General features: G+C 57.6%; 1 protein-coding gene across 1 annotated transcript; it reads left to right on the top strand.

The window, feature by feature from the left end:
* Nucleotides 1–12,646: 12,646 nt before the first annotated feature.
* Mrpl23 (mitochondrial ribosomal protein L23) lies at nt 12,647–19,848 on the top strand. The gene is made up of 5 exons (XM_077108729.1): nt 12,647–12,745; nt 14,868–14,990; nt 15,911–15,993; nt 16,554–16,627; nt 19,597–19,848. Exons 1-5 carry the CDS (start codon nt 12,729–12,731, stop codon nt 19,756–19,758), a joined length of 459 nt encoding a protein of 152 aa, XP_076964844.1. The 5' UTR covers nt 12,647–12,728; the 3' UTR covers nt 19,759–19,848.
* The last annotated feature ends 1,961 nt before the right edge of the window (nt 19,849–21,809 follow it).

Here is a 21,809-nt window from a genome sequence, read left to right as displayed (position 1 = left end):
GGCCACGCAGTGGAGGGCGGGAGCCACCCAGGCCCAGTGATGATGGCGGTGGGCGCCCAGGCCACAGAGCTAGCCTCAGGACAGGGAAGGCCACCAGTGTTTACCAGGGACACGTCCGACTCCAGAAATGAGTGAATGAACAAAAAGCTAAACCAGGAACCAGAGTGGTGACAAGAACCTGAGAAGAGGCAGATGAAGGGAGATTGAGTGTCAGTGGGGGAGAGCCACCAAGGCAAAAGTGGTCCTGGGGAGGACGGGTCGGGGGCCCAGCATTCGACACGGTGATAAGGGCGGGGAGGAGACACGGGCATCGGGAAAGAGCCAGCCGGTGACAGAGAGCAGAGCCGCGGTCTGGAGGAAAAGACGGGACAGCCACCCAGGGGCAGTCCCCAGAAAGACGGGAGCTCAGGATGGGTGGGATCAAGGGGAAGCTCCGGGAAGCTGATTTGTTCTCCAGACAGCAAACTCAAGGCCAGTCGCTTCCCGGAAAGCACATGGGCTTTCAAAACTCTGAACAAGGGCGCTCTCAACACAAGACCCACGCACTGTAGCCACCGTGTGCCCAACACGTAGAGTTTCCAGGCTACAAAACGAGGTGAAAATCGAGGGCTGGTGTGGAGGCCTCCGGGCACATGGCCCTGTTCTGCCCGTGCACCACAAATGAGTTTAAATGAAGACTAAAACACGCATCCATGAAGAAAATTCTCAGGCAGGTCAGCATGGAAGTGGAGGTCCAGCCCCTGGGTGAGCCTGGTCCTCTCTAGTAGGGCCTAGAAGTTTCCCTGGTTAGCGAGAGTGAGGCAGGCAGGCGGTCCCAGCTCCTTTGCTCAGGCCTGGCGTTCCAGCCCAAGCTTGAGACAAGCCAAGGGAGGATTTTTCAAAAAGACCTGGTAAACAAGAAAAAGCACCATCATTTTCCACCGCAGCATGATGTTGACAAGGACCAAGAGAGCCCAGGGAGCTGAATTGTCAGAGCTGCACGGAGCCTAGAGAGGCTTCTGTGGGCGAGAGATGGACGGCTCAAGCCCTCTCGTGTGTCTGAGAGGCTACTCCCCACAGACAACAAGAAGGAATCTAATGAAAGACAACAAGGGAGTGCAGAGAGAGTGTAAAGAAGATCCCCTACGGAAGCCTTCGGGGAAACTGCATCTGAGAAGTCCTAGGTCCCAGGAAGTGATGAAGAACTTTGGTGACACTGCTCACAGCCCCTTTGGAAGGCTTCACCCAGAGACCCCGTGGCAGGGTCTTCAGTGGGGACACCTCTGATCAAGCTTAGGGCCCAGGTGAGCAGGCGGAGCCACCTGGGGCAGGAGGAGCAGCAGCCCCACCAGATGTGGGCTGCTCAGGGGAAGGGGGTCTTGCCACCTGCCTGGGAGGCCCTTTGCTGAAGCTGTTCCTAGGAGGAGGTGCATGGGTGGGCTCAGGAGAAGGCCGGGAGCCCAGCTCAGGTGTGGCCTTGAAGAGAGCCTCTGTCAGAGGAACCAGTGCTCAGCGCTGGGCAGAACAGGGCACATGGGAAGGCGGCCAGCTGAGCCGGACAGGCGCAGGGTGGCCAGCAGGGCAGGGGAGGCGGAGCCAAGCCACCCGCCGAGGCGCAGCCCAGGCACCCAGTGGACCCAGAGGGAGCTTCGGGCAGGGCACGAGGGTCTTACCTGGAGATGGAGTGACAGCATTCGAAAGGCATCCTCTGCTACCTCCAGCGTGGCAGCCACCTGGAAGGAGGTGACGCAGGCCAGCCTATCAGACTTCAGGAGCCACCCGCCTGACTAGGTGGGTTGAGTGTGTGCCTCAAGAACGAGGCACCTGGTGGCAGCCACTGTGGGTCCAGGTACCCCCCTGCAGGCAGCTTAGCACCCTGTGCCTTCCAGGAAGTGGAGGGGACACTTCCTCCCCAGGTGGCATTCTCACAAGACCATCTAACCCACTCTAACCACCTCCAACCAGAGTGTGTGACCCTCTTGAGACCACTGTCCTATAGTGCCTAAAACTGTCACCGGCCCAAAAGAAAACAAAATTAGTGGATTGTTCTAGATTGAGACCTAAGGGACCAGAGCTTGACCGCACACCAGGTCAGAACCCAGGGGGGGGCTCTTGCATTGAGAGACTCTTGTCCTTGGGGCAGGGGCAGGAGGCCCTGGTCCCCAGAAGTGCACCTGGGGGCCCAGGGATTGAGGGAGGTGGCTGAGTTGAGGAAGCCAAAGCAACCCCCAAACCACTGGCCCTGGAGCTCGGGCGCTCGGCACGGCTGGACAGAAGGCTCACAGACGCGCCTGGGTAGCTGCAGAGGTGCACCCCTCGTCCACAGATCCTCTGCTGGGTACAGAGTGCGGCTGATCATGGCCCCAGATTGGAAACATCTGGGCATCCATCAAGGGGAGCAGGGCAGGTTGACTGTGGCGGGCTCACACATGGACTCTCCACCACCCAGGCAACTGGCCGCAGCTGCAAGCGAGCCCCCGTGGCAAAGCCCAGAAGACCCAGGCTGGGACAGGGAGAGGGCAAGAGCAACGCTGCGGTGCGCCATCACCCACACACCACTGGAAGACATTTTTATACTTAAAAAGTGGACCACATGTGCCTGGGTTTACAGAACACAGCATTCAGATGAAGGGTCACCTCCAGCCCGGGGCAGGGGGCCCTCTGGCAAAGGGCCACCCCGGGCAGGGACAGACTGCTGTGTTTCTCATATGCCAGTGGTGGGTGGGGTGGCGGGGCCTTCCTGTTGTTATTTATACCTTCTGATCTATCTTGCACAGTCCCGACTGTTAACCATGGCGGAAGGGCCTTGCTAAAAGTCAATCTGTATTTCTGAAAGCAGAACAAAACAAAAGCCCCACAAGCTATAGAGAACTATAAATAAGTGCTTCCTCTATCTCTCCTAGCTGCACATTCCAGGCAGGGCAGGAACCGCCGAGGAGGCCTGGTTTTCCCATCACATCTCGGCCCTGTCTGGAAATGGAAGACAATGCAAGAGATGTGGAGCGGAAATAAGATGTATAACTTGTGGAGGGGGGGGCCAGAATACCACATTCCACAGCCGAGCCGAGGGAGAGTCCCCAGGGCCCGCCGGAGAGCGGGCCACCAGGCTCCACACACACTCCACATCAGTATCTTTTCATTACTCTTACCACCAACGAATCAGAAGATAAAGCAGAATTTTAAAAAGTTCAGTCTCAAAAAAAAAAAAAAAAAAAAGCATCTGTCAAATGCATAGAAGCCCCTAAAGGACCCTCTTAAGAAATGCTCAGGGTCTGTAGGAGAAAAACAGCAAACTTTACTGAAACAGAAAAAAGAAATCCAAAAAAAAAAAAAAGAGAGAGAGACAGAGAGACAGAGAAGGAAAAAAAGAAAAACCACATCGTTCTCTTGAGTGGGAAGTTTGACTTTTAATGAAAATCAGTTTTTCCAAAATTAATGTATAGGTTTACCAGATTCAACCCAGACTCTAACAGGATGTGTCTGGGGGTGAGGGGTGGGCCGGGGTGGGAAGGCATTTGGCAAGACGAACCCAGACCCCTACAGAACCAGGCAGGAGGAGCTGAGAAGACACGCAGCTGACTCACTCAGAGGACTCAGCCAGGCGCCTGGGCCTGCACCCCGAGGCCTTGCGGCCAGGGGAGGGTGGACTTTTCCAGAAGAGCAAAGGGAGCACAAAGCTGAACAAGCAAAGCCCCAAGTCACGCAGCTATCGAGCAACTGCTCAGCCATGACACCAGGACTCACAAGTCCTACCCTTGACTTTCTGAGGCTGTGGGTGAATTCAGCATGACACATGTGTCCCTAAGTCTCTGGTGTGTCCATCGGGGGGAGTTCAATAAAGAAGGCTGAGAGGAGCCAGGAGCCATAGTGCACACACCTGTAATCCCAGCAGCTCGGGAGGCTGAGGCAGGAGGATCATGAGTTCAAAGTCAGCCTCAGCAACTTCGTAATAAGACCCTGTCTCTAAATAAAATTTAAAAAGGGCTGGGAGGCTGGGGATGTGGCTCAGTGGTTAAGCTCCACTGGGTTCAATCCCTAGTACCAAAAAAAAAAAAAGGTTGAGAAAATCAAGTATGCATTTGGGAGGAAAAAAGGGAATGAGATTTTCACTCCACACCCAAGGCCAGAGTCCATCCCTGGAGAATTCGAGAGTTCCATGTGAAAAACAAGTGTTAAAAATAAAGCTGGGGAGACACAGAGGCACGTTTTTTTTTTATCAACTTTCATGCTGGAAAATGATTTTCTCAGTTTAAAAATAAAGGAAGCGGCATCATGGCAGAAAGGAGGAAACTCAATCAAACCCCACCACCAAATCCAAAGTTTCCTTAAGTCAAAAATTCTCCATCAACATGGAAAGGTAAGTTTCCACTTTTGGCCAAGATGGAGGAAGAGAGACCGGATTCACCGGGCTGCCGGCAACAAGCAGCAAAACAAAACAAAACAAAACAGATCCAACCCAAGGAACAATGGTGTCCAGGGCCCTGGGCACCAGGCAGCACAGGACAATGATCCCCGAGGGGAGAGCGGTCCAGGGGGGCCCTCACGGAGCCCCCCTCACTTCCTTGAGAGAGATTCCAGGCCTCCGCACAGGAAGGGGGAGCTGAGGTGGGACTGCAGGATCCTGGAGTGGATGAGCTGAGCCCAGATCTGAGCAGAAAAGGCAACTAGAGTTCACCAACCGAGTCCAGTCAGAGGGGCCTGCACAGCCAGAGGACCTGGGGTCCTGCAGAGGGCCTCTCCTGTGGTCAGCAGGAATGGCCAGCACCCACCTGGGGCTGACCTGAGCAGGAGAAGTTGGAGGGGCCACGGCCTAAAGCTCCCACTGGTAGGAGTGGCATCTGTCCCCACCAGCCAGGGCCTAGAAGCTGATCGACCTGGGGGATCATGTGGCAAGGGGACTCACCTTGGTCCTGGGGACGTCAGTCCCAGGTGGATGCCCTTCCAGGTTGACTGACAAATCACAACAGCAAGACCCGATGGGACCCAACTGCTTCTAAGTAAGGAGACAGCCCAGAACAAAGCCCTAACCTGGTCACAGAAATACAAAATGTTTAGCACACACCAAGGTAGAATCCACACTGTCTGGTGTCCACAGCCAAATCATGGAGCAGGTAGAGAAACAGGAAAGGGGCCTGGGGAGGGGATTCAACCCGACAGAACCCACTGTGACCCGCTGAAGCTGCAAGACCCCGCAGTTCCGAAACTCTAGGGTAACAAACTGGGTGTGGCTGAAACTCCGGGGAAGTCGAGCAGCAGCAGACTCCCCAGCAACGCAAATGCAGGTGGAGAAGGCAGAGGGGAGCAGTGCGGGACAGGCGAGAACCATCTAGAAGGTGGTGGCTCCAGCCCACCCACATCAGTAAGGGCACCAAACGCCAAGGCTCTGGGGCCAGGGTGTGGTTCGGGGCAGAGCACATGCTTAGCGTGCAAGAGACCTGGATCCCTCCCAGCAACCCCCAAAAGTAAACAGTCTAAATACCCTTCTCAAGAAGCAGGGCTGTCAGATTGGATTGAAAAAAGGCAACTCTGTGCTGCCTACAGAAACACATGCGTCAGCCAGGCCTGGTGGCCACACCTCTGATCCCAGCTGCCCAGGAGGCTGAGACACAGGACTGCAGCAAGTTCTGTGGGAAACTTCGCGAGACCCCGTCTCAAAATAAAAAACAAAAAGGGCTGAGGATGTGACTCAGTGATAAGCACCCCTGGGTTCACTCTCCAGTACCACAGGGAAAAACAAGCTTTAAATGTACACACAGAGAGGTTCAAAGGAAAAACAAGGCTTCCAAATACACAGGAAGCAAAGAACTGATAGAACTGAAAGGAGAAATAGACAGGCCCACAGTGAAGGCTGTGAGTCTCGATACCTCCCTTCCAGTAATTAATAAGAGAGTGGGCTGATGTGAACAGGGCCCTCGACCAGCTGACTCGATCGACATTCACGGAGCATTCCACCCAATGCACATTCTTTCCAAGGGTACATGGAACAGGCACCAGTGTAGACCATGTTCTGGGCTTCACACCAGTCTTAATAGGTTGAGAGGGATTCGAGTCATAGAAATTATATGCTTTGACCATAATGGAATTAAACTGTAAATCAATAACAGAAAGATCCTTGGAAAATCCCCAAGTATTTGGAAACTAAATAGCACACTTTTAAGTAATCCATGAGTCAAAGACAAATCAAAAAGGAAGCTAGGAAGCATTCTCCACAGGATGGAAAGGAAACCCGACATATGGGAACTTACGGGGTGCCGTGCAGGCAGAATGGGGGAGATTGATGTCGCCACGTGTGTCAGGGGAGGAAGGGAATGGCGGGGATTCAGGGAGGCTGTGCAGGGGAGAGCAGAGGAGCTACGAGGGACAGGAAGACAGAACTTGGCTCCCGAGAACTCTGGCCACACCAACAAGCTTCAAGCCAGACATGTGGGGCTGGGAGACAGAGGTGACCCAGGTCAGGCCAGGGAGGTGGCACCTTTACAGATTCTAAGGAAACATTCTGAGCAAACAGATGAGACGAGTTAGATGAGATGGGCCTATTTCTTGAAAAACTCCAAATACCAAGGTTTACTTGAGAAGAAACAGTGAACCCCACCAGGCCTCTATCCACTTAGCAGCTTGAAAGCACATCTAAGAACCACTCTACCCAGAGAACTCGCCCACATGGCTTCATCGGTGGGCTCTACCAAATACTTAAAGAGGCTAATAGTAATCATGACGGATTCTTCAAGAAAAAGAAGTAAGTGAAGAAAGGAGAACGCTTTCTAACTCATCCTACAGGTCGGAATTACCCTGATCCCCCAACCAAAGACGCTGGAAGAGAAGGTAAGTCCAGGTCACATCTCCCATAAATACAGATTCAAAAACTCAGAATAAAAACTTGGCCTGCAGAATCCCACTCTATGTGGAAGGGATGATGCACTGAGGTCTAGCGTGGGTTGTGGCCTGGGGAATGCAGGGTCCTTCACAGGATCAACCACTAGGAGAAACATGCTCAGCTCGGAGGGGCAGAAAAGAGCACTGGGGAGACTCCAACAGGGTCCTGACTTAATGGAAACACCTCTCTGTAAACGAGGAGTAGGGCTGGAGGGGACCTCCTCGGCTCAGGGATGAAGACGAGCTATGAAACCCCCTTGGCCAATGGCGATGAACCGTTTCCTGCTGAGAACTAAGGAGGACCACATCTGCGCCTCCACTGCCGTCCGAGGTCCTCCTGGGGCTCTCGGGAGTACAGTTGGGCGGAAAGAAGAAGTAACAGCCACAGGATTAGAAAGGAAGGTGGAAAGCCATGATCATCTAATCCGATGGCTCTCAAAACCAAAACAATGCTACGGAAGCAAAGGGGTTTAGCAAGGTGGTGGGACCCCAGATCCGCACACAAAATGGCCATGAACAATCCGATATTGACCCTTTCAAAACTGGCACTTCCTAGAAACGTAAGGATGTGGAATGCTTAGTGATAAACGCCATAACAGTTGTGAAATGCCCACGCGTTGGAGAGTACAGAAACATCACCGAGAGAAACCAAAGAACCGAATAAGTGATATCTATGCAGTATTTGTGGCTTCTGCGTTCTCACTAAATTCGCAGAAATTAACAGACTGATTGTAAAATGTGTATGGATTGTGAAACTTGCTGATGCCAAGATAAAGTTGTTCTTGTCAGACGCAGACAACATGAGAGCCGGGAAGTCGTAAAGGATTCCTGCCTGCCTGGCTGAGATAAGTAGTTTCTCAGGGTTTTCTCAAGTCCCACCAGAGGTCCCTGGCCATTCCATACACACCCAGGGCCTCCCGTCTCCGCACGCACGCACGTACACATAGGTCTTTGGGACCAAGTTTATCTTTGACATTCTTTAAGAATGCAGCAATTCAGACAAGATGCTCTAGACTGCTCATGAGAACCAGGACCTCCACCAAGGCGCTGACGCCAACGTCTGTCCTGGACCTCCAAGACCTACTCGTGAACTCTGTGCCCAAGTGGCTGACGTAAATGTCTGCCTTCTTGCTCTTGAGAACTTCCGCTGGCCTTGACTTCTTTCAATGCACCAACTTTACTGTGGCACATGTGTCCCGCCACAGTGTTCTGCTCTTCCCCAATAAATGCCCCTATTCTTGGGAGAATCTCTCTGATCATTATTTACGTTGACAAGGATAAAGCGAACGACCCAGAATGGCCAAAACAGATTTGAACAAGAACAATAAAACTGAAGTGCTAACATTCTAAGAACTGGTAATCCAAACACGGTGGTACTGGCGTAAGCTCGTGGAAAGCTCAAAGGAACAAAACAGAAATAAAGTCATGCGTCTACGGACGACAGACTTTTCACAAAGGTAGTACAGAGACGATAACTGCTTGAATAAATCAGGTGGGAACAACTGGACGTCCACACACAAAAAGACAAGTGGGACTCGGATTCATACCTCACGCTTTTGTAAAAATTTACTCCCCCAAAAGATCATGGATCTAAACGTAAGAGTAGTGATATAAAAATATACGAGAGAATCTCTGTGGCTTTTAGATTGTGCAAAGATTCTTAGATATGGCATCCATTCGTTCATCTCTAGACAAACCAGAGTCCATCAAAAAAATCTTATGATTTGTTCTTCAGATGGCAGCTAGAGAGAGAATGAGAAGAAAACCCACAGATGGAGAGAGTCTTTGCAGAGCATGCCCTTCATGAGGGGCCCATCCAGAACACCCAAGGAACTTTCAGAATTCAACAGGAAGCAAACAGACAAACCCACAAAAAAAAATGCTGGGCAAAGATTTGAACAGCCTTTTCACGGAGCAAAATGCAAGAGCACAGAGAAGCACGTGGGAAACGGCGGATCCCATTAATTGCTGGAGAAATCTCTAGAGAGCACCACCCACTTAGGAGGCCATGTGGAGTGCTGACAAGGACGTGGAGAAAGAGCCCTGGTGGCCTTGCAGAGTGGTACTTTAAACATCTAAGCACACGCCTCCCTGTGACCCTGTCATCTGCTTCTAGGCCCCTTCCCAGGAGCAAAGGAAATGCATCCTGTGGTAGACCTGATAGGAGTGAAAACGGCAGCAGCGTGGACCGTGGACACGGGAATCAGCCCTGGGTCCTTCAGTGGAGGACTGGGCAAGTCAACGGTGGCACGCCCCCGCCGTGGCTGAAGGACCTACATCCTGTTGCATGGTGGGGCGGGTCTCAGCCAGGACACAGCCTGCTCCAGGTCTTCACCTGCACAGCCCTCCCCCCAGGATGGGAACGGGCCAGCACTCGTTGCTCAGGAAGGGGGGAGGGAGGCAGGATGGTGGTTTCATGGTGGTGACACACGTCAAGGCTGATCACACCGTCCGCTTTAAACATGTCTGTCAATTATACTTCAAAAGAACGGCTTCAAACATTAAAAGGCAGATGACAAGTTGGAAAGACGTGGAGTCGGCTGTGACAGACAAGGGGTAATGCAGTGAAGCCGCTAATGCACCTGCAAACACAGCCGCCCAACGTCACCACCTGGATTAGTCAGCGGGGGCTGCAGGGACAGCGCCAGGGCCCGCGGCTCCCACAGCAAACAGCCACTCTCCCACATCCTGGAGGCCAGCCCCACCCACCTCCCTCCTGGCTGTGTCCTCCCCAGGTCACACGGAGGGTGACCTCCTCTTCTCCCCCAGCCAGGAGCCTTCCAGGAGCTCCACGCCAGCCCCTAACCTCCTCTTCTCAATGACCCAGTCATCCTGGATTGGGGCCTCCCTACCCAGCATCCTGTGGCACACAGGTGGACCTCAGACTCAGTCGCCTCTCCAAAGACCCCGTCTCCAAACACGTTCACATTCTGTGGAGCGAGAGGTCAGGACTGGCACATACGAGTTGTCGGGGAGGGGACATTCCAGCCTTTAGGAAAATAAGCCACAGACACGGAGAGTCAGGTTCGGAAGAGCAGACCTCGGTGGGTCCACAGCAGAGCCCACAGGCTCCCAAGCCAAACACGGCACGGAGAGCGCCAGCCGCCATGACCAGCCCCTGGGCACCCTCGCCCTCCAGGGCCAGGAGACCTGGGGAGAAGCCCGAGGCTGTCTAGCAGGGGCCAAAGCCTAGGGACAGGGCCCCTGGACCCACAGTACTAGATGCGCCCTGGCCCTCTGGCACCCTGTGGCCCCCACAAACAGCCCCAGAACCTGGGCTTCCTCAGACCCCCAAAGCCACCGCACAGGAGCCAGGACAGGACCCCAGGAGGTGCAATCGCAGCCCTCCCCTGGGCTGTCCTGTGACACCAGAGATTTCTGACATCTCCCCAGTGCCTTCCAAACAGAAGAGCCCTTACCCATGTGGGGGTAGGGCAGGGTGGGTAGGGCAGGGTGGGTCGGGGGTAGGGTGAGCCACTCCTCATCACACGACCCGCACCCAGCAGAGCTGCCTGCCTGGCACCAGGCTGGTCTGTGGAGCATGCTGCTCCCGGGGACTCGGGGCTCAATGATGCCTCCTCTCCGGGACCCCCTCCTCACCCCATGTCCCCACTCCTGCCCTCTAGGGAAACTTTCTTTCTCAGATTCCAAAGGAAGAGGTGGGAGAGGAGAGTGTCCTTCCCACGCACAGACTTGGGCAGCTACAGACCCCAGCACTTGAAGTGTCCTCTCCCGGGACAGCTCTGGCAGCTCCTGCCTCCTGCCCCCCTCCCAGAGAGTTTTCCTTCTCCTCCTGGCCAGGGTCTCTGGCGCTTCCATACATTCCACTGGTTTGTTTGGTTTGGGGAACGTGTGCTCACAGATACAGGATTCCTTGGTTTGGTTCTTTTTTTTTTTTTTTTTTTGTACTGGGGATTGAACCTGGGAGTGCTCTGCCACTGAGCTACACCCCTAGCCCTTTTAATTTTATTTTGAGTCAGGATCTCACTAAGTTGTCCAGGCTGGTCTTGAACTCGTGATCCTCCTGCCTCAGCCTGCCCCAGAGCCAACCATAAATCCCCAAAATATTTCTCTCACCTCCCCCATCTTTCTTTGTAGAAGCCAGTCCTAAAGAATTCCTCTGACTGGCCATATAGGTCCAGAGACCCTCATTTTAGGAAAGGTCCTGCCCTGTACCCTGGAGGAAGACTGGCCTGCCTCGCAGAGACCAAGAAGAACCGAGCAGACAGGCCTGGCTGGGCTCCCCTGAGCACGGTACCCCCCACCAGTATGTGCCCTGCTACATGGCCACTGGACCCACTCATCCCACACAGGGCCTGGACACCTGCTCCTCCAGTGGAAATCCCCTCCCCAGGAAAACTGCCCCCTAGTTCCCCTCTTTATTCTAGATAAAATGATCATTTACATCATTGAACAGGACAAGGGGGGCTCCAGACCCTCCCAGGGGCTGTTTCCCTCCAGCACAGCCCTCCTATCCGCCAGCTCCAGCCTCCCCACTGGCCCTGGGCTCTCCCAGGTCCCCTTCCCATCTAGAGGCCTAGTCTCCCTACACTGGCACCAGCAGGGACCTTTTCCCCTTCTGGGGGACTCTAGACCCTGCGGTTCGCTGGACAGCCCCAACTCCCAAGGACACCTAAAGGCTATGGGTGCACATAGGAGTAAGCCAGCCTGCTGGGGAGGCTGTAGTCAAGGGATTGAAGAGTGGCAGAGAGCAGCCTGCAGACATGAAACTCAGGAAAGGAAGAGAGAGTGGGGCCTGGGGACAGGCAGGAGCCTGCAGTCCCCCCCTCCCCCATAGGAGGTTCCTGGTTGCAGCACGAGTCAGGGAAAGGAGTGGGGGGCAGGGGTCCCCTGAGCAAAGGCCTGCCTGCCAGAGGCTGGAAGAGGCCCAGCCTGGAAGGGGGATGGTCTGACCGAAAGGCCTGGAGAGGCCAGGGGGCCTCTTGGAGGAGGCCTGGCTGGGGAGCCAGCCCTGGGGAGTGTGCAGGGCTGCTGGTGAGCCGGCCTGGCCAGGAGCTGGAGGAGGAGGGGGAGGGTCCTGAGAATCCTGAGCCGGCAGCAGTAGGCCCCGGCCAGGTGGAGCAAGAGGGGCACCAGCTCACATTATCACATGTGCCCCTCAGGCTGTGGCTTAAGGTGCTGGGAGGGGAGAGAGTAAAGGGCACTGGGGTGCGGGGCTGCGGCATCCTGCTGGGGTTTGGGTGTGGGGGCAGGGGCAGTTCACAGGGAAAGAGGGGTGGGCAGAAGTGTCCAGAGGTGTCCTCTGCTGTAGAAGGCGCGCGGGCGGGGGGATTTGAAGCCCAGATGTCCAGGGTGGGCGAAAGGGATATGGGCGGTGGGGGGATACACCGTGCAGGGCCTCCAAGGAATGCGGGGCTGGCGGTGTGAGGGAGATGCTGCCCAGAGCAGCAGGCGGGGCCGGCAGGGCAGGATGCGGTGTACTGTGCGGGCCAGTGCAGCGCCTGAAGATGCTTGGCTCAGGGCGCTGGGGAGTGTGGGGCCCTGCAGAGTGGAAGCAAGGGCTGGGGGTGGGGCAGGGCGCCTGCTCTGCAACGTGAGCCCAGGCGGAGCAGGGAACTGTCGGGGGCTGGCGCGGGCCTGTGCGGTGCGGGGCGGGGTCGTGGAGGAGCAGGGTGGTGCTTGATGCGGGCAGGGCGGTGCGGGGCGTGGTGCGGGGGGCGGGCTCGAGGGGGGCAGGGGGGCGGGGGGGCGCGGGGGCACGTGGTGCGGGGTGGGGCGTGGTGCGGGATGCTATGCGGGGCCGTGCGGGGGCCGTGCGGGGCGGCGCGACCTCCGGAAGCGAGGGGGCGCTGTGCCAGCACGGGCGGCATGCGGGGCGGACGCCGCTCCTTCCTGCCGGCCTAGGCGCGTTCGCTATGGCGCGGAACGTGCTGTGAGTAGGGTCGCCGCAGAGCCCGCGCGGCCACGCAGCTGGGACCGCGAGCCAGGGGCCCGGGGCGGGGCGGGGGGCTGCCGGCGGCGGTGCGCAGGCGCGTGTGGTGGTCCCGCATAGCGCCGGGCGCAGGTGCTCGCCGCCGGGGAGCCCGGGCGGGGCGGTCCCAGCGAGGTCCCCGTAGGGTCCCCGCAGGTGCCTGGCCCGTGTTGCTGGCCGCGGCCCGCCCGAGTGTAAGCAGAACACACGCATGTTCTCGGTGAACACAGTGGCTTTGGGGACCCCCGAACGCACAGCTGGGCAGAGGGCTGCAAGTGGGACCTCGAGGACTCTCTCCCATAGCCTCCTTCTGCAGACGTTGGGACAGGGCCTGACCAGGACCCAGGGGCCCCTGCCCTCTGAACCCCGGCCACCCGCCCAGAGGCAGGGCAAGGCCGGGTCAGCTCACGGTCACCCGAGGGCCCGGAGGGAGCTGAAGGGGCGCCCTATGGATGGGATGTGGTGGGGTGGGGGCTAGGGACAGGGTGGGATACCGATGAGTCACCCGCCGGGCCACTGGGAGGCAGGGCTGGTGGCGGGGAGCCAGGTCCTGGGTTTCGAGGAGGGTGGAGTGGAGTTCCACTTGAGATGTGTTAAGTTTGAGGTGTTTGTAAAATATCTCGGGGAGTCAGGGGTTCAGGCCCTCCAGAGGACCTCCCTGTTCCGGGGGTCTGCATGCAGGCAGAGAGGCTGGGGGAGCTGTGCCCCATCCCTGGCCCCCGGAGAAGGGTGTGGGCACTGTGCTTGTTCCAGAGCCAGAGGCCCCAGGCCACCAACAAGCCCTAGGATAGGCCTGAGAATGTCCACACTAAGCCAGGTGACCTCAGGGGCCTGGGCCCTCTTTATCAGGTGGCCTCTGCTCTTCCAGACCCTCAGCACATTACCACCCTTGAACCTCAACTCCCAAGGCTTGGAGAATGGAGATCTGTGACCACCCCCTTTTTCATCATTAAAGAGTGGGTCCCCAGATTTGTGTGCCCACATGCAGTGCCATAGCTGGGCACCAGAGGGAATATGTGTGCCCTTTGGGTAGCCACAGTTGTCCTGGGCCTGTAAACTAAAGGCTCCGTCTGCTTCAGAGCCGTCTTTTGGGGCCTTCCCAGGTTGCCCACTTTGCCACCTGAACTCTCAGGCACAGAGAAGCTTACACCCTGCCCAGGAGGGTTTTGGCAGCATCCTCTTCCATTTGGAGCTGCTGGCCTGGCCTTGACATGTCCACTTGGTCAGCAAGTAGGCACACATTTTGCCAGGGTGCCTGTTTCTGTGAATCCCTGGCAACAGACTGCCAGTTCTGTCTGACTCCCAGGTGCTTCTCAGCCCTGAGGCCCAGTCCTCCTGTCCAGCCCCAGCTCTTGCCTGGCTCCTTGGTGCTCCCAAGACCTGAAGACCAATGACCAATGTGTGTGATCCCTGAAGCTTGGTCATTGTTGGGCTTGTGGAGTCCCCTCTGCCCTGGTACTGAATGTTCCCCAGGGCAGGGCCCAAGTGCAGTGCTGCAGATTGTTCACATGGCTTTGGGCGAGACCCCAGGTGGTTCCCCCATGTCCCCTCAGACTCTGTAGACCTTGAGATCCAGGGGCCAGGTAGGTGGAGCTCTGTGTCCACCCTGCCAGGCCAGGGGATGTGCAGGACCACTGGGGGTTCTGCTTGATTGACTCCCAGAGCATAGCCTAATGGTGGCAGGAGGTGTTAGCTATGCATGCCCCTAAGCTGCTTCTGTCCCCTTTGGGGTATGCCCAACTTGTTTAGAGGTAGGAGTTTATTGAGGCACCATGCTCACAGCCAAGCCTTAGCCTTCCTGTTCCACCAGGCCAGGGTCCTCCTGCGTGGGAATGGGGGCAGCCCGCTTCTGCTGCTCCACCCCATGGCAGCAGGGTTGGCTGGCCCCAGTTAGGCTGTCCTGCAGGGGCTGCTGACTCCTAGTTGGAGCCCACCTCCAGTCTGTGGGTGTCCCACTGCTTCTCTTGCTTCTTTTCCTTTTTCAGTGGTGCCGGGGTTGAGCTCAGGGCCTCGGGCATACTAGGAAACCTAAACCACTGAGCTGTACCCCAGTCCTCATGATTGGCTTCTGTCCTTCCTGCAGGTATCCCCTGTACCAGCTGGGCGGCCCCCAACTCCGTGTGTTCCGAACCAACTTCTTCATTCAGCTGGTGCGGCCTGGCACTGTGCAGCCCGAGGACACTGTGCAATTCCGGATCCCCATGGAGTAAGCCCCAAAGGAATTTGTTCTGGGGAGCATCTTGAGAGCTGTCCTGTCTCTGCTCACGGGGCAGGACCTCCTGCCTTGGAAGGATGCAGGCAGAGCCCCAGGGAGTGGGGAGGGAGCATGTTGCTGGCAGCTTCCTGGCTGGCCCCCACCTGGGGAAGGCTTAGCTGAGCGCCTTTCTCCCTCTGTTCTTTTGTTGAATTCTTGCCCCGTCTTCTCAGGAAAGGCATCCCAGGAGGCTGGGCTGAGAGCGGGCTGCGATTCACAGAGCTGCTCAGCCAGGTCTCCAGAATGTCAGTCCTAAGTCCCTGCCTGGCTTGGCGAGCCAGGTTCATTGTGCCAGTCACCTTTAGGGTGATGCAGTTACCCCAGCCAGAACCGAGGTGTTGCTGTGGAGCATCAGGGTTCCCGGGTGTCCTCTGGTGGGGTGGACTGGAGTCTGTCTGGAAGCCGAGGGTTCATGCTACCAACCCTCAGGCAAGGCCTGAAGAGGCCTCAAAGCTGAATTTGGGGTCACCTTTAAGATTTTTCTAAAAAGAAGGTGACTGTGCCCGCTGAGGCCTGCCTGGCCTGACTGCAGCAGGGCTGTCAGACCTGGGGCAGGTTGGGCTCCCAGCGGCACGTAGACCTCGGCACTTCCTCTCTGGGAGCTCAGGCTGGGGCAAGGGATCCAGTGAACCAGGCTGATAGAGCAGAGCTCCCGGTGCCTGAGGTCCCATCCCCCTGTCACCCTAGTCCTGGGTGTCCAGAGAGGGGACAGGGCCCAGGCTAGCATCAGCACTACGGGTGTTTCTGGGTTCTTTGGGCCCTGCCTGCTTCAGACCAGTGAGACCCAGGAGTCCTCAGCCCGGGACCCTCACCCTCTGGGAGGTTTTGCCTTTTAGTCCCGTCCACCCTCTTTTCCTTTGTCCCTCACCCAGGATGACCAGGGTGGACCTCAGGAATTACCTTGAGCGCATCTACAATGTTCCGGTGGCTGCTGTGCGAACCCGGGTGCAGCATGGTAAGTGGCAGGACTGCTGCCCTCCTGTCTGCATGGACTCTTCCAGGTGTTTGCATAGGACCTTGGGTTCCCTTGGCACCCGAGGAGATGAGGCACGGAGGGTTTGGGGTGACTTGCCAGGGCCGCATGGCGCTCAGGTGGCAGACTGCTGCTGTAGCCCACCGTGCCACAGCTGCTTGGGGAGGACCCTGCTGTGCCCACAGAGCCCCGTTCCCTAGTCCCTTCCTGGTCCTCTCACCCCTCCTGCACACTGGACCACAGAGCTCTGAGCCCTGCCAGGTGGAAGGGAAGAGCCTGTTGGTCTCTGTGCTCTGTAAGTTGGAATCTCTGAGTTTCTGCAGAGGCAGATTGTGTTTTCATAAAGACGTTTGTCATTTTTATTTTCAAAGGGTTATTTTCTCTCAAACTGCCTAATTTCAGTGGCACTGGCCAGTGGGTCTGAGCGCTTTTGGTGCTGCCCTGCTGGCTGGGTGTCGGCCTCTCTCTGCAGGGGGCTTCCTGAGCCTGTGGGCTGGGATCTGTGCTGGGAGCAGGGAGTCAAGTCGGCTTCCCTCCCACAGGTTCCAACAGGAAGAGGGACCACAGAAACGTGAGGATCAAGAAGCCGGACTACAAGGTGGCCTACGTGCAGCTGGTGAGCACGGCCCTGGCCTCCGCTTGGTCATTGGGCACCCAGGCCCCTGAGGAAGGGCAGGTCTTTGTGAGGCGGGGTGAGAGCCGTGGGACTTCCAGGGCCTCAGCAGAACTGGCCATGGCTGGGGAGAGGGGCCTCCTGACACTGCCCCTGAGTCTGCCCATTCCAAACGCAGACTCCCCTCCCCCGACTTCGGCTGCAACAGAAACCAGAATGTCTGAGTATCTAAAGCTGCTGGCCCCTTGAGGGCCTGTCCTTGGCCAGGTTCCAGGCTGGAGTGTCCCCGGGGGCGCATGGCCTGTGAAGGGGCCTGGGTATCAGAGCCATGAGGGGTGGTGTAGGGTCCAGGGTCATGCGTGGTTGAGCCCAGCACATTCCACCAGGCCTTTGGTCCCATTCAGCCCTAAACAGCTTCCGAGCACCGGGTACCAGAGCCTAAGCTAAGGCTGCTTCTCCCTGCACCCTGGCCCGGGAGACCACGGTTTCTCTGCTCCCCTCTGGAGTATGCTCTGGCCGAGATGTGCAGCAGCCTGGGCGGCCTGTCTTCAGGCAGAATGCCCTCTGACCTTGTGGCGGCTTCAGACCGCGTGGCCTCTGTGGGAATCTTACAGGGCTGGCTCCGCCCCGGCAAGGTCTATTAACTGTCCCCTACTGCTTGGAACCCACGGGGGGTTGGGGGCTTCCTCCAGTTTCTTCAGTTTCTGTGTAAACAACCCACCAGGGAGCCCTGTGGCCCGGCCGCTAGATGGCAGTAGCGCTATTGTGAGATCCTGGCCCAGCCTCACAGAGTGCCAGGGCAGTGTGTGCAGAGGCCCAGCCAGCAGAGCTGTCTCCACACACAGTGGTGCTTGTTCTGAACAACCAGTTGTTCTCCTGATGGTTTCTGTGCTTAGCACCAGCCTGTCCACATGGGCAGAGCGACCACCGCCTGGTGAGGGCCCATGTGTTGCTGCCTCAGATGACCCTCTCTTTTGTCATGGCCTGTGGGCAACGTCCCCTGTGTCGGCATTTGCCACACGTTACTTTAGAGACAGCTACGGTTACAAGTGGCCTTTGAGTCATCCGAGCCCCTGCATTTCCCCCAGCCCCACCTCACTCATGAAAGCTGAACTCATGAGCGAGTTAGATCCGGCTTCTGCAGCTGCCGCCCGGCATGGCTTTCTCCCTCTGAAATCCAGGTGGCCAGAGACAGGCCAGGCAGCTAGGGGCCCTGCATGTCCCTGTCAGCATGGCACTTCCTGTCCCAGGGTTAAAATTTGACATGCCCCCCCACCCCCAAACTCCACAGGTCTTTGCACAGCACAGCTGGGCTATGGCAGTTGGTCCCTGTCCCCCCCAAAGGGACTGCATCTGCTGAGGGTGTCCCCTGGGTCCTCATGGGCGGGGGCCTTCTAACAACAGCTCATTGTGAGGCACTGAAGGGTCAACAGGAGGGACGAGAGCCATCAAATTGATGGTCGTTGGCAGTGGTGGGAGGTGCGGTCCCCGAGCTGGGCGTCCCACGGTCTCTCCCCTGACAACCTGACAAACCTCTCTTTGGCCCCAGGTCTGGGAGGGAGCTGCAGCAAGCCCCGAGTTACCCACATAACAAAAAGAGCATTGAGGGTGTTTACACAGAGCGGCGTTTGAGTGAGTGGTGCTCATGGGCCGTGAGCTCCAGCAGGACAAACGCTGCAGGCGAGGGGCAGGCACGTTCCGGCCGACACAGCGGCCCCGGGGCTGGGATTACGAAGCCAGGCTGTTCCCCTGCTCTCCTGACCTTTCTCCCTTCCCGTTCTTCTCCCCCAGAGTAGCCCAGCTCCTCCTCGAGGCGGGGGCATTCTGCGGGAAGCCAGCTGGCACCCACAGGTGCCCTCCACCTCCCCTGAGGAATGGAGTGTCCCCCCATCGGCTGCCCCTGCACTTCCCCATGCCATGTGTCCACCCCAGGACCAGCAGAATCACCCTGGGCATTAAACCCAAGTCCCACTTGGGCTCAGCCTCTGTGGATTGTTACCCTTTGGTACTTTTAAAGAGGGAGAAAGAAGTCGTCGCAAATGTGCAAGACGGGGCCCACCGGCCGGTGGCAATGCCACCAGAACCTGCAGGGCCTCCCATTCTCAGGGGACCCGTGGCTGCTTCAGGTCATGCTTGGCTGCCTGCCCAAGTCCAGACTCCCTGACAGAGCCAAGAGCACCCCTCTGCCTGTCTGGTCAAGTGTGGCCCCCTCGGTGGTCTTCCAGGCTCTTCGTCTGTGCGGAAGAGCCACGGCCCCCTCCCTCCGGCTCTCCAGCTGCCTGCTGATAGCGTGAAGGCAGCCCCAGCGCCTGCTTAGGCCCCCGCAAAGCATCGTCCCCTCCTCACCAGCCCACACTGGTGCCTGGCCCCGTCCTTGGGGCCTGGGTTGGGACGTGGCCATGCTGACACAGAATGAACTTCTAGTGAACGACGCAAAGCCAGTTAATTAGCAAAGCCGGTCTGATTTATGGACTGCTGCATGTGTAGGTTTCTGTGTATGTTATGTGTGTTTTATTTGCCAAGCTCAGCCTGGAGGAGGGGCGGCCTCTAGGTATTTTGGATGGAAAATGTTTTAGCATGGCACCAGGCGCCATTTGTGTCCTGTTTTTCTGCGCCTAGTTCCTGCCCCCCAGTTCGACCTGACTGCTGCCGGTGAGTGGGCCTTTACTGGGCTATGTTTAATGAGCCCCTGGCTGGTGCAGCCACCATTGCAGAGATAGCGTGGATGAAAGGGGCCTTGTTGCAGGGAGAGGCCCGCTCCTGGTGGGAAGCGAGGCCCCGGCAGTCTGTGGACCCTGCCCACAGACGTTGCTGGCCTTGGGCCTGGGCCCTGAGGCACCCCACTGCAGGGTCACTCTGAGGCCCCTGAGGCACCCCACTGCAGGGTCACTCTGAGGCCTCCGAGCGGTCCGCTGTAGGGGGACAGGAAGGCTCTGCCTCAGTGCTGAGCTGGAGCTCTGTTCTCCCCCCAGGCCCACGGGCAGACATTCACCTTCCCAGATCTGTTTCCTGAGAGAGAGCAGAGCCCTGCAGGAGGCCCTGTGGAGGAAGGGCCCAGCGGGTTTCCAGAGGCCCAGAAGCCGAGCAGCAGCAACCCCCGGCAAGGCGGTATCCCCAACTGGTTCAGCCTGTGAGCGAGCAGCGGTCAGGGACGACGGCCCAGACCCCAGTGGCTGGAGAAGTTCTGACAGCCCAAATAAAATTCCTGCTGTGAGGACAAAGAACTGGAAGCCTTGTTTCCTTCTGTGCTGGCGTCTGAATTTCAGCCGTGCATGCCCACAGCGGGCAGCCTGGCTCCGAAAACTGACAGGCCCAGGGAGCCACTGGCTGTGCTGCATGTGGCCTGGCAGTGGGGGAGGCTTGCAGACGGAGGCCAGGCTCCCCCAGCGGGAGATAGGCAGGCAGGCAGGCAGGCAAGACTGTGTCAGGAGCCCGGGCTGGGAGACAGGGGGAAGGGGTCTAGCCTGCGCCTTGATTGAGCTCAGGCTGTCGGGAGGCAGAGGTGGGTGCTGGTGGAGGGTGTGTGCTACAGGAAGAGCCCCAGCCCCACCCTCATTGAGACAGCACAGGACCCCTGTCCAGGCTGGGTTTGGGCTTGGCTCAGTGGGCAGGATGGACCAGGGAGTGTGGATTGGGGCAGAAAGACGCTGGTGCAGAGAGGAGTTTTGTGAGGGCCCCAGGGCAGGTGGGCAGGGGTCATGGCTCACTGGTGGTGGGGACAGGTCAGGGAAGGAGAGGGTGGGGTGGACACCGGGTGTCCTGCCATGGTTTGGGGCATGCTGTGTTTCCTGGTTTCTTCTGCAGCTTAGCATCAAGGCCTTTCAGCCGCACAGCACCCTTTGCTGGGGCTGAGCTGGACAGACCAGGACAGCCTCCAAGACCCTGAATTGCATGAGGAATTTTGAGTTCTGATTTTGGTAGCATCTTACATTGCACCTTCCCGGGTCCCCCAGGGCTCGCAGCCCCTTGCAGACCTCAACCTAATGGCTATGGGTCTTTTTCCAGAAAGGGCCCAGGGTCCGGAAAGACCCGGGCTGCCTGATTCTGGGTCTCCTGATGCCCTCTCCCACCAGGACATCTCAGAGCAGGGCCTGAGAGCATGTCTGTCGCCTTAGATCTTTGTTGACTTCAGTTCTTCACAGAGGCTCTGCGGACTCTCTCCTGCTTGTGGACTCTGGAATTTGGAGAGTTAGATGAGGGGCCACACCAGGGTGTGGTTTGGGGGGAATGGTCACCGTCCTTGCCCTGGCCATGCCATGTGTGGGTGGGAAGACTCCATATGCACCACATGCCCTGCACACACCTGAGCTGTTGAAATCTCCACACTGTAGCTCCGAGAGCCTGGGGGTGCGGCTGGCCTCTGTCAGAGGAGAAGTAGGGACTGGGACATGGGACAGGGGAGCACATGCAGCACCCTCAAGCCCAGGCGCCCCCAGTAAGCAGAGTTGCCTGCGCCCTCAGGGGGCATCTTGTCCATTTCTGTGTGGACACAGGCTGAGGCCCAGCCCTGCCTCTGGACAGGAGCCTCCTGAGGCACTTGGTGGCTGTGATGATGTATTTGGTGCTAGTAGGGCTGCCGGGGAGCAGAGGTGGGTGCCTGGAATCTGCCTGGTGGAGAAGGCCTGGGACCCGAGGGAGTCCTAGCACCTGCCACTTGGCTTGCGTGAGCAGGTAGTGTGGTGCTCCAGGTGGATGTACCTGCACCTGTGTCTAGGTCATGGGTGGGCACTGTAGATGGGAGGTGGACAATGGCAGGGATGGGTGCCAGCCAGGCCACCAGGACAGGGGTTGTGTATGATGAGTCTCAATAGGGAGAGCCGAGGCCCAGGGAGGAGGGATGGGAAGGATGGGGATACCCTGGCATGTTGACACACAGGCTCCCCATGGATGGCTACGAGCCACAGCCGCGGGCAAAGCCAAGTCACCTGGACTCCAGGAGCTCCCACGAGCGAGCGCTGTGTGTCTGAGTGTATCTGATGTTAGGAGGGCGGGTAGCTAAAGATTTGGGAGCAGGCAGGAAAGCCTTCAGAGTCCCTGCACTCCAGAGAACCTAGCCACAGGGCTGCATGTCCACGTGGTATCCCGCCCACCCCCCCGGCCTCCGCCTGCCCTCTTGAGTTCTGGACCCCATTGTGTAGCACCACCCTGATGGTCTGAGCAGAGTCCAACTCTCCTCTTGCTGGAA

Source organism: Callospermophilus lateralis, chromosome 2 (assembly GCF_048772815.1).
Source record: "Callospermophilus lateralis isolate mCalLat2 chromosome 2, mCalLat2.hap1, whole genome shotgun sequence".
In the NCBI taxonomy this organism is placed as follows: domain Eukaryota; kingdom Metazoa; phylum Chordata; class Mammalia; order Rodentia; family Sciuridae; genus Callospermophilus; species Callospermophilus lateralis.
This window is presented reverse-complemented; position numbering and strand designations above follow the sequence as displayed.